At 36.9% G+C, this 16,409-nt stretch overlaps 1 protein-coding gene across 5 annotated transcripts in view; it reads left to right on the top strand.

The window, feature by feature from the left end:
- KCNT2 (potassium sodium-activated channel subfamily T member 2) overlaps positions 1–16,409 on the top strand; it is a 115,156-nt gene that overhangs the window by 11,961 nt on the left and 86,786 nt on the right. For all 5 annotated transcript variants that reach the window (XM_063165518.1, XM_063165515.1, XM_063165519.1 and 2 more), the window contains exon 2: positions 15,788–15,867. In XM_063165518.1, coding sequence (XP_063021588.1) covers positions 15,788–15,867 — 80 coding nt within the window. The remainder of the gene's footprint in view (positions 1–15,787; positions 15,868–16,409) is intronic.

The raw sequence follows: 16,409 nt of genomic DNA, 5'->3' as shown, positions 1-16,409 counted from the left end.
GATAAATGAGTCATGATAAATGCATGACTACATTTTCAGCCCCTACAGAGTTAGGATGTGTGTATAAATAGTTGGAATTGGAATATATGCATTCCATGTATAATTGGAAACCATCCTGTGCTACCATATATTGAGGTTCATGGGGCATTCTGCCAGTGTACCCCTCTTATTTTCTATATTTTAAATGGCAATGCACACTGTCAGTTCCTAAATAGAATATTTCAGGTGACAGCTTAGCCACCAGTGTTTGACAATCTAAAAATATTCTAGGAGATTGAGAGGTTCACAGATAAGACATGTATCAGTCAAAATGTTGAAAAGAATATGCAAACTTGTTGTTATTCAGTATTCTGAGGATGGAGGTGCTTTGGGTGCTTCTGTAAATACAACCTCTCTACAAATCAAATGCTAAACAACAAGCAGATACAAAAATAATAACTGCATATTACAGCACTTGGTTTTCTTACAAACCTTAGCACCATATCCCATTTCAAGTATTATTTCAAGAGAATATAAACTGGCTAATTTGGAGGATCAGGAGTCTGGGGAACTAATTAAGAACCAAAGTATGACCAGTGTTTACTTTAATTTCACTTATTTTAATTTGGAAAGTACCCCAGGCTGAAGTTTACAGCGCCAAATAATAAATTGAAATATTCTTTTGTGTGTAAAACTTTACTTTAAAATGTAATTTATCATCAGAAATAAGCTAGAATTAAAGTAGGTGGCATTTAGGTAGCCAAGAGGAAGTTCTGCTCTCATTAACCTTACAAAGAAGTCTCTCATAAATTACTACATAGCTCTTTAACCATAGACTTAAATCTTACTCTGAAGTCCTGCTGAAATTTTGATAGAATGTTACAAAGAAAAGCATTAAAAAAAAATTACATGTCAAGTTGGTCTTCAGAACAAAAAAAATGTAGTCATATGTGTTTAAAGTTAATTCAGTAGCTTAACGGAAAATTTGGTGATTTTTAAAGGCACGATAGAGAAGAGCCAGAGTGGTATAGAAAATTTCTCATTGGTATTTGATCATCTCACCCATTATATGGCAGCATAAGTGGGATTGCTGGATAAATGCTGAAATACTGGCATAGATAGACTCAATAAATACAGTAGGAATGCTATTTAACAGTATATTTGAATATATCTGAGACACATTTTTCCGTTTCCAGAGGAAAAATAGTTCAATACCGTCAACTGGAATAAAATTAGTCTGTTGATGAATTATACTAATTTCCTTTTCAACTGTGCAGAATTGGGAAAAAAAAAAAGATTCTGAGGAAAACAAAACCAAAAATCCAGGTAGACTATTTAATCTCTGAGTCTAGACTGAATTGGCTGCAGCTTTCCCATCAAATTCCCCCAAGTCAGTCATTATTGCACAGCTTCATTAGTGATAAGAATCTGGAGCATTTTGAAGACAAGGCATTTTACACTCCATCATTTTAACTGAGACTGTTTCATTCACATTTTACTGATTATGATGTACATTTCACAGCACTCTGAGGTATGAGAGCCCGATTTTATAACTTTTATCTATTTGTAGTTTTTTGTGGAAACCTTTTAGAGCTGAAGAGTAGAGTGCTGAAATAAGCAAGAGACCACAGATAACATGAGAAGCCCAGGCTACAGCAGGGGTTGGAATCAAAGACATGCAAGAGAAGGGCATGTTTGCTCTTAGTGCCTGTGATAAAATGAGTGGATTGGATGTGTAAAATGCAGGTAGCAACAGAACCATTGTTTTCCTGCTCTTCCAGTGAAGTTGGTAAACTACAAGTCCTAAGCTTTGTATTGCCTTTCAGATAATTTTTCAGCCTTCCAGCTGTAACAATGCAGTTTCAGGCCCTTAGTTCAGTCAGAGGTACCAGGAGAAAAAGATTCATAGAGCTATTAGGAAGGGAAGAAAAATTAATAAAGGCCTTGGAACTGTTTGATTTTCCAAGTTGCACAATCCTGGAAATTGTTCATACTTCTTTTCCCTTGTTAAAAATATATACCCTCCACTTGCATTGCAAGATAAAATCCTAGGAAAGGGTGCATGCAGTAGAATATCAGGAAACCTGAGCTTGAAAAGCTACTGAAGTAGACTAATTTCCTTATAACAAAGAGATGAAGATTGAAAAGTGAGCACAAAAATCCAAGTTCTTACATCTGCTCCTGCTTTATGAGATATGAAGATGAATTCTTAGCCTGTGGTGAGACAAACAGCAAAAATCTCATTTAATGTAGCAGAATATATGTCTGCTTAGGGGGCAATTGTATATAGTCTTTTTAGCATCTCTGTGACCAGATGCACAGAGGTCAGAGTCTGGTTAATAAATATTGATGAACACATTTTTACCTAAACAATTAATATATCCACACCATAGAAGAGAGTAAAGTATATTGACTTACAATTCCTTTGAGTTCAACTAAGTAGATGTATACAATTTGAAAAATATTTATTAAATGCTGTTGCTTTAGTGTTCTTATTGTCTGGTTTCAAGGCAAATAAAGATTAATTTTGCTTTGCTTTATTTCTGCTTTATAGCTGCAGCCAGCCTCTGCTTTGCTATGTCAATAAGTTACCTGTTTTATTCTACTAGAAGGCTCTCTGTTCTATGTGTACATTCCTTTATGAAACAGGGGTTTGTGCTATATTTTTTTTTCAAGTTGTTACCTTCTTATTCAGTATGTTTTTTTCCTCTGTGACTTTTAAGCTGATTTATTATATTAAAAATACAAAAAATGGCATGTTTCTATAGTATTTTTACTGATCATAGGCACTCACTTTATGATATATGAGAACATGTTTAATTTTTGTCTTGTTTACTTCTTTTCCTTTGTATGAGCATGTGATTTTTTTACCTTCAGTATCAACATCTAGAGAACCTTTTGAAATGCCTTATAAAAATTTTAGTACATGATGTTCACTTTAGACTTCCCCCTTATCTATCTCTTCCAATTATCTCATAATGGAGCAGAGTGCTACAGCTCATAGTCTATTTATATCTGTCATTTGCTTCATTCTTAGTTTGTTCCCAGGCTAATCCAACTTGTAGATCTTGGCATGGGGGCCATTTATTTTTTTTTCATCTCTTGTTGACATGCTAATCAGTACTTATATTTTTATGTCATCTTGATGCACATTATGAGAATATTTTGGTTCGTCTTTTGCCGTGGTTTTGTTTACCTGCTATTTTTAACTTTACTCTTATCTGTAATGCTGTGGTTACAAAATATGTCAACCCAGTGTCTGGCATTGGAGCCTAGACACTGTAGAGAAACAGAGCAGCACAGGATTCCCCTCTCAAAAAGAGTGGGGCAGAAGTCAAGCCGTGTGCAGTGAGTAGATGGGGCACAGGACCAGGATCTATGGATCAAATATGAATTGAACAATGAAAAATTCAGGGTAGTGAGCAGCCCTTAATCTGGAAGATAAATGACACTTGAGAGACACTGTTAGAGGGTTTTGAGGTTGGCTTGGTTTTCTAAAGACATTTGAAGACAGCAAACATGAAAGTGGAAGAATGAATGCAGGAAGAAGGGCCAAGATTACAGCAATAAATGGAACCCTGCCGTCCCCTGGGCAGAGCAGTGGCTCGATAGCCTTCAGGTGTAGATTTGTGTTTGTGTACTAGTGTGGGACAGGGGATTTAGCTATTGACTCTGGCTATCTGCAGCTCCTCCAGAATCAGTTTAGCACAAAAATATGACCTGTAACAGCCTCCTTTTGAGGGCACTGTTTGTGCACCTTCTTACTTGTATGTCTGAATTGCACTGCTGACTATGCCTGTAAAAGGATCAATTTTGATTTTATAAACACTACAAATTGAAATAGGGAACTACAGAATGCTTTATTTTAGTAACCTAGCAGTGTAGAATGCTGTTTCAGTTGATGCTGAAAATTTACACAGCTGAAATTCAAGATTCTGCGTTTTCTAAATGCCATTGTTAAAAGGGGTAAAGCTCTTACAATATTTTTTTTTTGCCAGCCATATTTGTCTTTCCTCAATTAGGTTTCTTTTAAAAACTGAAGGGAGTCTGCGCAAAGGCAGACTTAGTCTGTTACTTAGCAGAATGAACTGGTCTGTTTGGTCATTTATTTAGCAGACAGTGGTAAGTGGTAAAAGGAAATACTGTAAGAGCAGAGCAAGTAACACACTGTTGCTGATTTTAATATAGCCTCATTCTGGTTTACTTCCATTCTGAACATTTCCCTCCATCAACACATCTCATTTCCACAAATGTTCATATTATCTTAATTTTGTTCTTACCATCAGTATAGTTATTATTGAAACAAGTCATCAGCATTGTCCCAGTGATACCCAAGTGATCTACATGCTGTGTTCTGAAGTGCTAAAATGTGCTCTGGAGCTCTTCTTTTAGTTAACATTTATAGGCAGTGTCATTAAGAAAAGGTTGCAGAGAAGCATTTGTAGCATCTTAGAGAGGAGTAACTTGTGTTTGTGAAAAGGGCTTTGAATGGATGATTGTTAGCATGGTCAAGTAACAATGTGATGTGTTCTGCAAAAACTACCTCTGTGATCACAGTTAGGAATGCACTTCCATGAACATCACCCTGTACAATCCTAGAGCAGAGCTTTTGGTTGTTGCCTTCCCACCCATCCTTTCTTCCCCTTATTTTTTTTACTTGGACATCTAAGAATTTGTCCATTGTGGCAGCAAATTTCTGTTTTCTTTTACACCAGTATGAAGAGACTGCAATCACTGTAAGTCAAACACTGCAAGTGCCCTAGGGGTCTGCCTTTCCCACTGTCCCACAGTGCTTACTCCTGCCCTACCTTTGCATAGGTGTAAGAATCACAATGATGAAAATAAGTCTGATCACCAAACTGATCCGATTGAAATTCTCCAAAGGAAAGAATATGGACAGTGTCCAGTTAGAGCAAAGTCCCAGTCAGACTAATCTAGAAGTCACCCGTTTGTAGGGGTGTGAGCAGAGGCACTCTCCCTCACTTGTACTGATGGCAGCTTCTTCCACTGGTCATAAAACAGCATCCTCACTTGACAATGTGCCTACTGCTGTCTGCCAGCAGTCAGCACAGCCTGACTTGGGTGATGTGGAGTCTGTGTCTGGTTTGTACGTGAATCTGTACTGGTGCTTTATCTGGTAACGAGCAAATCAAGTGTTGGTTGGTCACTACTGATAGATTTCATGATAGCTGCCAAGCAATTGCATTGTTGAGAGCAGTGAACTACATGTTCATAAATGATCACCTGTCTAGTTCCAAATGTAAATCAAACAGCTACTGTCTCTGTAAACTAAAAACTGCCTAGATGACTCTCCTGAAAACCTGATAAACATCGCACAGATGATTGAATGAAAGCATACAGCTGACTATTCCTTAATGATTTTGCTGCTTTTGCAGAGATCCTAAATATATACTTATAAAAGAGTGTATGCTGAACACACACACACACAAGCACAGACATTTCCCAAGCTATTATGTCCTTGCCTACAAGTTTATCAGTCATACCCCTGATGTTCTGCACCCCTCTGCATTGCCAGGCTCTGGCAGCAGCTCTCTAATAGCAGGCTTGGTCCTGTCCTCCTGTCAGGGCTGCTCTTTGCTGCTCTGCAGGCTGCAGGAGAAAGGGAACTTTGTGCCCTCTGTCCAGCAGCCTGAGCCTGATGACACTGTGTGCTTGCTGCTACAGACACTGAAATCATGGGCAGCTGCTTTTATTTGCTACATCATAAGGCTTTGCTACTGTTTCCACCAACCTGTGCCTAAGCCTTTTTGTGGTGGTTGCTCACTATGACTCTTTTGTAACATTTTTTTCCTCATACTTTTATGTTTCTGTTTGTTTATCTTCTAGTTGTGGGGTGTTTTTAAAGACACAGCTGGAGAAATAATAAGTGCTATCATTTTGGCCTTTGTGAATTTCTGCTGCAATAGTGATTTGGACTGTCAGACTTCTATTTACACCCTGTTGCACTACAAGGCACCTGTCAAGCACAGTTTTCAGGCAATTTCTGTAGAAGTACAATAATCTTAACTTGCCAGTCCTATATAAATAAACATGTTTACACTGCACCGTAGATATGTACAAGGATTTACCTTGCACACAGCACATCTCAGCCAGCCTTGTTTGTGCTGTATGAGCTGCTCTGAGCCGCTCTGCTGCAGAGGGCCCTGGAGAGCAGCTTTGGCACCTATTCCACACTCATCACATCCCTCTCCGAGGGGATGAGGAGGTGACAAAGCAAACTGTGCTGACAGCTAGGGGGTGGCAAGAGGAAGTTGTGAGGATTAGGGATGGGAAGAAGGGAGTAAGTAGCAAAGGTGATAACAGGGAGTGAAATTGAGCACTTGTCTTTCCTGAGCTGAAGGAAACAGCCAAGAGGTCAAATAATCAGAATCAAAGATGCATCACAGGTGTGGAGACTGCACACACAGACTACAGATAAGAGCACTGAAGACTAAAACTTCATTCTGGTTAAGTCAGATTTAAATATGTGAAGGTTCTTGTGTCTTAGGAATTTCACTGCCTACTTTCCTGTGACGTGGCAGTAAGTCCACTGGTATTTGAAAATGTAGCTCGCACCTGGATTGCCTTTGCAGAAAAATGGGCATGGGTGAGTTGTAGACTGAGTACCAAACTTTCACTGGAGATGGATTTTACCTGCAAGATTTTTTCTGCAGCAGAGTAAATAGTTTTTGAGGGAATTATGTGAGTCAGGTTTGGAGGCATCATCTTACTATCACATCACAGGAAACATAGAAGGCACATTCTGTTTTAATTGGGTCAAAAATCCCAGGTAGTGTTAAAATTGAAATGAAAACAAAACAATACTTTGGGTGATGAACGCATTTCCCTTGGAAAAACTGAGTCTACTTTCTACTTAAAGAACTGTAAAGAAAATATGAAATACAATTACCTCATTGAACAAAATCTTCAGAGGGAGAAAAAAGGACATGTTTTTGACATGACATGTTGACATTTCTATCTTAGAACATTGCATTTCTGAAATTTCTCTCCTTATGAAATGTTAATCAGTGGGAAAGACTCCATATAAGATTGTGTAAATTCACACTGAATGCTGTAGTTAAAGACCATTTTTCATAAAGATCCATTTCCTTTTGGGTAGGTACAGCTAATATTCCCCTATAATCCTCCTATAAGGTAAAAGTGTAGATTAAATTACTAAATCCCAATATTTGAGTTTGGAAAAAAACCCAGAGCCTTTGAAATACATTTTTTCTGACTTGATATAATTGTACTGTGCATTTGTTTCAGGAAACACTGAATAAATTGTTGGCTATAATTGAAGACTGCCAAGTATAACTAGCATAATACCGTAAAAAAGAACAAAAGAACAAAAGCTAGCAAACAGAAGTAATAATAGAACAAGATGGTGACAATAAAAAGCTGTGGAATTATATTAGAGTCAATATATAGATATGCTCTATTGAATATCACATTGACCTCCCAGTTAAATGTAAAATACACAATGTAAAATACATTGTACAGAAATTTACCTTTATTTTGGGTGAAAAATACTAATTAAATGCTTTATGTAATAGGAAAATACCTAGTTTGAATATGTTTACTATTTGATTATTTTACTCAGCTTTAAGTGAATAGAATGTTCCATCTCAGTGGAACATTCAATCTCAGTGATTGGATCAAATCTGCTAGGAAGAGAGTTCTCATTTCAGGTAACATATTAACAAGTCTTATTTAATATAATATTTTACAATTGGTCATGTGATACTTAAAAATGACAGATTGGGATTCACCCACAAAGTTTTTTTGTTCCTTTTAAAAAAATTTTTCTATCCATCTGCTTTTTTACTTCCTTCTGCTTTACTTCTGCTTTGATTTCAGAAAATTTAATCTCCTTATTTCAAAGTAAAAATAAAACTGGGATTAGCCATCTAATCTGTGGGGATACCAAGGTGGTCAGCCTTGTTCTACTTGCTGGTTTTGAAAAGATAAAAAGTGAGAACTAAAAGATCCTGAAAAATGAGAAGTAAAAGATAACTTACTGAAGAGGAGTAGCCGAACAGTCAGAGACTTAGAGATGAGCAGTAGAGTTTAAGTAAATAGTGATTTGAATTTCTGTGGTAATCAGAGGCTAACTGGAGTCACTTGCAAGGGACCAAAGTGAGAAGAGTTTGCTCAGCATTTCCCTAATGTTAAGACATGGGTTTATCCTTTCTCTTGTTAGCAGGAGACCAGAGTTCACACAGTGTCTCCTGCTGGTTTAAGCTCTGGACTATTACACCTACACCAAAAACCCCCAAACCAACCAAACAAAAAAAAAAAAAAAAAAAGGCAAAGATGGCACATTTCATTTCCAGGTATTCCTTTTGTGTAAGAAAGGTGTATGGACCTGTAAACTGCCGTATCTAAAGTAAGCAATGAGTCTCTAAGATTTTTGTTCATGTAATTCTTCAGGCATAACAAAATCTACTAGAACAGTTTGAGGCTGTTATTTCTCTGAACACCTGTTCCTATCTTTATCTGGATAATCTCCATGACAATGTCCCTCATCATGTTTACTGCTTGTTTTCTAAGAGAAAAGTGTTAAATAGGGGGCAAATTGAATCAAAACTTATTAAAATAAAATCTACAGGGAAATAACATCACATTTTTGGGTAGGAGTGACTCAACTCCATCACTACCATCCATCTATTTTGGACATAGAGTGGATATTTTTACAAGTGGTCACCATTAAGTTTCTGTTGAGCTTGAGGAAGAAGGATTTTTAAGGGCCATAGCACCACGAGATGCCCACATGGCGTTTAGGTAGTGCTGCAGAGTTTATTTATTAAAGCCTTGATATCTGTTGGGTATCCTAATGTGCAATAGTAGAAGTAGATTTAAAGTTGAGAGAATAATTCAAGAGGAGAGAAAAGTTAAACATCTCAAAAGACAGATTTCTCAAAGTCATGAAATGATAACTTCAGGAATAGTGAAGTTACAGAGTCCCAGTCACTATTCCATATGGTGAGAGTATAAAGAAGAAAGATATGTTGAAAGCAAAGGTCCATGCAGGGAATTAGAGCAAAGAAAAAACCCCCTGGGTGGGACAGTGTGCCATTTCCTCAGTGTTTTCAAGTCAAATAGTCAAACTGTGTAGTCCACAGAGGAAGAAAGAAACGGAGAAATCTGCAAGGAACTAGAGAAAAGGAACTGTTGACAAAGGGACTGGAAGTTTTCTTAAAATTTGGATGGACAAACAGGAAGAAGGAGGAGGTGGGATGAGAGGACTGTGGACAGTGAACTGTGGACTCTGAGCATGGATGAAGTGGCAGGGAAAAGGTTTCAGATGACCAAAGAAAGAAACTGGGGGCAAGAAGGCAAATAGATGGAGGGCTACCAAACTCCTTAAACTAACCTGACCCTGCAGACTTTCTTCAGGATAGACACAGCTGTGTCTACTTGGGAAAATAATTAAGGGGTTTTTTTGAGAGAACAAGAGTCTTACTGAGATAGCAATTAATTGGTAACATTACATACACACAGAAATTTTGTAAGCAAAAATAAACAGCTCCAAATGAAAGGTGTGCAGCGCTCAGCATTAAAATCCTGTAGTAGAAAGTACTGTTAAATTTTAAATGCACAACTTGAGACGTGTTGTTACTCTAAGAACAGTAATATGTGTGTGTGAGATGTTTGTGCACGCTGCCTGACCCTGTGTGTGCCTCACCCATCACAGAGGGGACAGGGAGGGTGCTGGGGTTGACGGGGAAGGATCTTTGTTTTAGATCAACCACTGATGAGGGATGAGCAGCTGTGATACAGAGCAATAGAGTACAAAAAATAGCTTGCAATGGGTTACTTTGTATTTTGATCCTAATGCTGTAATGCAATTAAACCCAGGCTGGCAGAAAGGAGTTATCACAGAACACCTGATTTCAACAAGTTCCTTTCAAGTCTCTTTTTGACAAATAGTTGCCACTATTATAAAAAGAAAAATAGAAAAAAAGGCAACAAATTAACTATCCTGCTCTTCAGGTTTGGTTAATTGGCGCAACTCCATAAAACTGAGCAGTGCCTGGAATCAAACTCATGGAGCACATCCTGTTACTCAGACTTAGCCAGTAAAAAAGCCTTGCATAATGGATTTTCATTGCAGCAGCTCTGTGCTGGATGTATCCTACATGTGAAGTATTTTTGCCCAGAAGTTAAAAAGAGCTATTTTTACATGCAATAAAAATATTTTAAAATATCCATTTCCTCACCTTGTATGGAAAAAAAAAGCCTTAGAAAATCTACTAAGCATCTTCCTTCAGTGGTTTTCTTTGAAACTTGAGCTTCAAAGTGCACTATTTCTTAATGCATCATTCACATTTGTTTTATTAACTTTCTCACATCAGCTAATAGGCTTGCAACAGAAAAGTATATTTACAGTAAAAAGTCAAGAGTGTGAGGGAAACTACTTAAAGATTTCTTTTCCCATAGTAAAGCATCATAGTATTTTCTCCTTTAACAAATTTTCTAATGACAATTATTACAGATTGCAAGCTCATTCTTTTTATCACTACACCATTACTAGAATGGTGAATTTTTGATGGATATTCATGAATGCAGGACTGAGATAATTTCCTTTTTTGAATGTGCAAGTCTGTGAATAAGGGATTAACACAAAAGTATTATTAATTGATTGAAAAGCATGCATACTACCTGCTGCTGAGTCTCATCTCTTGCTGTTAGTCTTTGTCTTAAAAATCTTTCCCTCAAAGGAATGAAAAAATGGAGATCTTTTCCACAGAAATGTTTGATAATGTTATTTCCTCTTTCTGTTGCTGTAATATTAAATTGCTGCCATAGACCTGTATCAGTTTCACAAAGACAGTTTTATGTAACTGATTGCAAAAAGGAGCATGAAGCTGGCTACATTCAGATTTCAAGATACATTTCTATTTATATCCATAAAAATCTATTTATATCCATAAAAAGGGACACATGTACCATTTAAATTGTAAGGAAGATAATTAAAATTAAGGGCTGAATGTTTTAGCATTTTGATGTTTGAACAGTTAAGTAAAGGAAAAGTTTGCCTTGACATAGAAAGTGTTTTTTTGTGGTTGCAGATAGAAATTTTTACTTGTGTGCAACCTGAAAAAGTTGGTTTGGCCAGTTTTTTCATGCTCTCTTAGCTTTGTTTCAATCAAAGCAGCACTTATGGAAGGGAGACACTAAAAAGAATTTGAGCATAAGATACATTTCTGATCTCTAAGATTATTTTTGCACCCTTAATCCTTTATTTTATAGCTTGTTATTAACTCAGCTTATGCTATTTCTGTTTCATTAAAGCAGAGAATTATTTACAGTGACACTGGTAACACCTGGTATCTATAAATCTGTTAGTTATGTTAACATCCAATTACATCATCCAGTGAATATAGATATGCCTGGAAAAACATCACTAAAGAGCTTAACTCAGATTCACTGATATGAAAGGGAGCTTCTAACTAAAAAATCCCTGTGGAACCTGTGTTCTGTCATGTAGTTTCCCAGTGTCAGATATCATAAAGAATCTACAAGACAATACTGCACAAACGCAGTTCTGCAGAGTTCTTGAAAATATTTATTGGTTTGTTCCTATTAAACTGATGAAAATCCCCATCAGAAAATGACCTTATACCTGTCAGTGTTAAGTACTGTGCACTTGTTAGAACCATATTTAAGAAAGTGCAGGACCATATTGCAAAAGTTAGATTTCACCAGCACAGTGCATGGCAAACACCTTCAGTAAGTGTGCTTACTGTGCTTTTAAAAGAGAGTTCTGAGTGCTCCAGAACTTGCAAAACTTCAAATAGAAGTGTTACCCATGACAGTCATCCTTAAAACACACTAATCCTTTTCAAGCTACAAGAAAAAAATACCTATTTCCTTTTTTATTGCAGTAAAGTAAGATCTGATAATAGCAGTTCACTTCAGCAGTTCAGGTGCTTCATTTTTAAGCACCCATCTATAGCCTATATAATAAGCTTTCAGGTCTGAAATCTAACAGGATTTCACATATATTGAATTGCCAAATCCAAATAAAAAACCTCCATATTCCTTTCCCATTTTGAGGCTTTCTTTGTAGGAAAAATATGAGATGTCCTTTTCCAAAATGACAGATTTAAATAAATGTAAGTATTTTACTTCAGATTGGCTCTGTTTATACACTTAATACCTTTTCTTGATTCCAGCATCAATAAATAGTAAACATAAGCATTTACAGCTCTTGGCATGCACGTAGTGAGAAATCCAGCTCATACTTTCATTTGTGAAGTGATTATTTCTGCCAAATCTGGTTTTTAACATAAAAGGAAGACAATTTGTAGCTTTGAGGGTGGAAGATAATACTGCTACTATAGTAAAGTGTGGCTATGGGGTCAGAATGACATTGTAAATAGTAATGGGAAATGCAGGAAAAATGCAGAGCACAGAGAGATTGGTCCCAATGTTTTACAGCCATCAGCAATCCTCTGCATTAGTGTCCTTGACAGGAATTAGGATTTTCCTACTATACTTTGTATTACATTTAAATGTACTTCTCAAATTACATCTTAACTGAATTATAACAATGCTGTGAGGACTTGGGGTACTTCAGGATGATTGTTGCAGTTTGAAAGATTTGAAATGATTTCAGTGACATCTCTGTTCTTTGGGTTTAAACTAGTGATGGCCACTACCAATGGTATTGAGTTTTAACACACCACTCTGTGTTTTTAGGACAATAATAGAACTTCAGTGGTTTTTGCTAGAGGTGCATCATGTATTTGTGCATTTTCAACACAGCTGAAGAAAGAGTCAGTAAACATAAGACTAAACATAAGACTTGTTCTTTTAACATCCAAAAGCAGCTTTACATGTAATATTCAATACCAGCTACATGCACTGAAAAATTCTGAAGCTATTAACTGACTACAAAAACAAAATCTTTAGATTCATCAACCATTTCTCTCCCATATTTATCCTTCAGCTTGACTTCCTTCTGGTTTGGGTGGACTGTCTTTTACAGGAAGATAAACATGAAGCACAAATTGTTGAAACTAAATTTTCAAGTTACACTATAAGTACAGAATAAACCCCAATGTATTCTGTAGACCAGGTGATCTGCATGTACTTGTACTGTCACCCTGATCTGTGGTGGGCCATTTGCTTGGAATCAAATTTCAAACATCCTGCAACAGAGTAATCAAGTGTTATATAAGTGTATCTCAAGAATTTCACTCCCTCACTTGAAATATCCTTAATAACCTTTACTAATTTAGTCCAGGAAAATCTTGTTAAAGCCCTTTACCACTGCTGCTACAAAATGTTCTCAATATTTCAATGGGGGGGTCAAAATTTATTTTTTGTAGGTTCCCAAAAACCTCCTTTTCTAGGCTACCCTTCATAGTGGGAAAAATTCAGAAAAGAGGAAATACTTGAGGTAAAACATTAACCATTTAAAGATTGTAAGGAACATTCAAGTAGAATGAGGGTTCTCCTTAGAAATAAAAAGTAGTCTTGGGAAAGATCAGTATTAAGAGATTTCTGCCCTTGCCAGACTCCTTCAGCCAGTCATACTTTACTTAGTAAATAGCAACCTTCAGGAAACAAAGTGAAATATTCTCTGGTAGCCAGAGTATCAGGAGAGTGCATTGATTATAGATATGTGATAATGTATTTCTGCAAGTGTAGAAGGCCACTACAGTTTTTACTAAAGTTTAAAGAAGTCAGGCGATAGAGAAGGAGCCACAGAAGTGGCATTAGCAGCATTTGTAATCCATTTTGCCATGGAAACTGCTGCACTGTGGAATCCCAGTTTCCTGTGAGCACAGGTTTCTAAGAAGAGCCAAGTGGACAGCTGTTAGAAGGCCATCAGAGCAATTCATAGTGCTGGTGATAGGAGGGTGATTAGCTCCCACAGCCTCTTCCCTCTTTATCATTAAATCATGGCCCACTAACGCATGTTGTTTTTTCCGGGTGATTACTGAAATTTTCTTACCAAAATGTTGATAGATTAATTCAGAATGTGTTAAAAAAACCCCACCATGCATCTTTTCAATAACATCCCTTACTTCAATAGCTTGTGCCTCTTTGTTTACCTCTTGAAATATATCCTTGAAGATTAAGTATGTACACTTAGCATGTGGCAGCTGCCAAATCATGGGAGATGTTTCCCACTAAAACTGTCACTGCATTAATGACAGTAAGTTCCTTGGAAAATAGATTCTTAAAAATAAGGTTGTGCTTGTGCTTCCTTTGAATAGGAGGTAGTGTAATTACCCATCTTGTAAGGAACACTACAATAAAACACACCAAAGGCAATGGCTAGTTAAAATTACCTGACTTCACTGAGTGAATCACAGAGCCTTCTTTTTATGACCCTGTCCTACAAAGTGATATGCCTAAACTTCTGGTAGTAGGCAGGCATGAAAAGTCACATTGCCTGAGATGTCACCCATTCTAAGTCCATGAGTAAATAACCCATCAATTCCATAAATGTATGGAAATATCTGGTATAGACAACTGTTTGAGAGACACTACAGGTAACAATATATTGTACAAAAATAGTTTCAGCAAAAGGCTTCACATGCAAGAAGGGAAAAACTAAAGTGAGGGTTCTGCTAGAAGAATATGACTACCTATAAAACCAAGTAGTTGACGTACAGTTATGTGATGAAAGACTGCTGAGAAGAAATGCTGAAATAAAGTTCAGACATGCTTATGAACAGAAAAAGTACATGCAGCTGTGCAAAACATGATGAGCTACAGAGAAAGGGAGATGTAGAGAATTAACTCACTCATGTGGTGTTACTTTATTCTTGAGCAATAATAGACCTTCCCCAGCTGAGCTCTGAGTGCTCAGGAAGGCACAGATGTGCTGGGTAGAGATTCATTGCTGGGGGACAACTGGCTTGGGGAGGGAGAGTCAGTAATTTGGGTAGAGCAGGGATTCAGTGAGAATGAGAGTAATGCTGCTCTCATCTTCCAGCAAGCACTGCAGCTCCACAGCTCTGAACAGCCCAAGGTTTTCTACAGAACTGGAACCCACCTTCCTCCCTGGCCAGTCCCTGCAACAGTTCTCTCTTCTAGTCTGTGTAACTATTGCATGAGTGGTACTTAGGTGAACTGAGGGACAGACAGATGAAGTATATCCAGGCAGATCTCAGGGAATGGAGGAAAGATGCCCCTGTTGCTTTAATATAATCAGGAGGAGGGTTATTTTCTGTACAATATTGTGTAAGTGCAATGTAATTTTGCTTTCAGCTCTCACTGTTTCATGGTGACAAAAACAAGTTCAGAGAGGGTGGTTTTGTTTGGTACACAAGTGATGATAGGGGAGTACAAACACATGGACTGAAACATGAACATTGAACAGAAATATGAACAAGATAGAAAAAAGAAGGATCATTAGAATGTCACTTTTACAGGAAAGGAGTTAAACTGAGATGGGCGGCTTAACCTGGACATCCAGGAAATCTTCCCTACTAATATGCAAATAGGAGAATGGTCATCCAATGAAAGTCCCAAAAGCATAGAGCCTTCTTATTTTCCAGTGTACACTGTTTGAGTAATATGAAAATTATTCTGCATGTAAAGGGGATAAATGAAAGGTCTTCTGCCTGGTGGTGGTGAGGGTTTTTTTTTTATTTGGTTTGGGCTTTTTTAAAAACTTTCAACATTAGTCATTCAAAGCCAAGTGAGCTTTGGGCTGAACACTCACTATAAGTCCCTCCAGTTTTATATCATGAATAGCTGATTAGAGAAACAAGTTATTATGAAATATTGATTTATTATCTTTCATAGCGAATCCTAATACTTTCTTTTTTTATTATTTCAGGGTGCAAGTTGAATTCTATATGAATGAAAATACATTTAAAGAGAGACTAAAGCTCTTCTTCATCAAAAACCAAAGATCAAGTAAGCAGTTGGATTAATTTCTGTTAAATTCATGGTACTTTTAAGCATTTATGATACTTTTAAGTAAAATCAAATTCAGTTGAAGGCCACAGTGAAGTTATTAATTTTCTTCTGAGCTTAAATATTTAAACTTGAAAATAATGTGCTCGTGCAGGATCAAGCAATTAGTGATGTCACGAACTATTAAATAACATCATGATTTTATTTCTGTGTCGTGATCAAGTTGACTAATTTGCAATGATCTGCCAGCAATGCTCATTGCTAAGTTGTGACCTTGTAACTGGGAAAGCAAAGACACCTAGGATGGTAAAGGAAAAAAGCTGCTAAAGTACCCAGCTTTTTGAAGAATTAAGTATTCCTAAAATTTCAAACTTTATCTGCACTGAAAAAAAAAACTTTGGAAAGGAGACTATTGGGGATGTGGTATTTCAGAAATGTAGTCCCTGTCATTAGCTTATAGTCTAACTGAACTTTTAGTCTCAACAATATAGTCTAACCTAAATATATCTTCATTGATTTATGTGCTTAATGTCAGAGGCCAT

Source organism: Melospiza melodia, chromosome 11 (genome assembly GCF_035770615.1).
Source record: "Melospiza melodia melodia isolate bMelMel2 chromosome 11, bMelMel2.pri, whole genome shotgun sequence".
Taxonomy (NCBI): Eukaryota; Metazoa; Chordata; class Aves; order Passeriformes; family Passerellidae; genus Melospiza; species Melospiza melodia.
The sequence above is the reverse complement of the archived record's forward strand: the minus strand, read 5'-3'. Positions and strand labels throughout refer to the sequence as shown.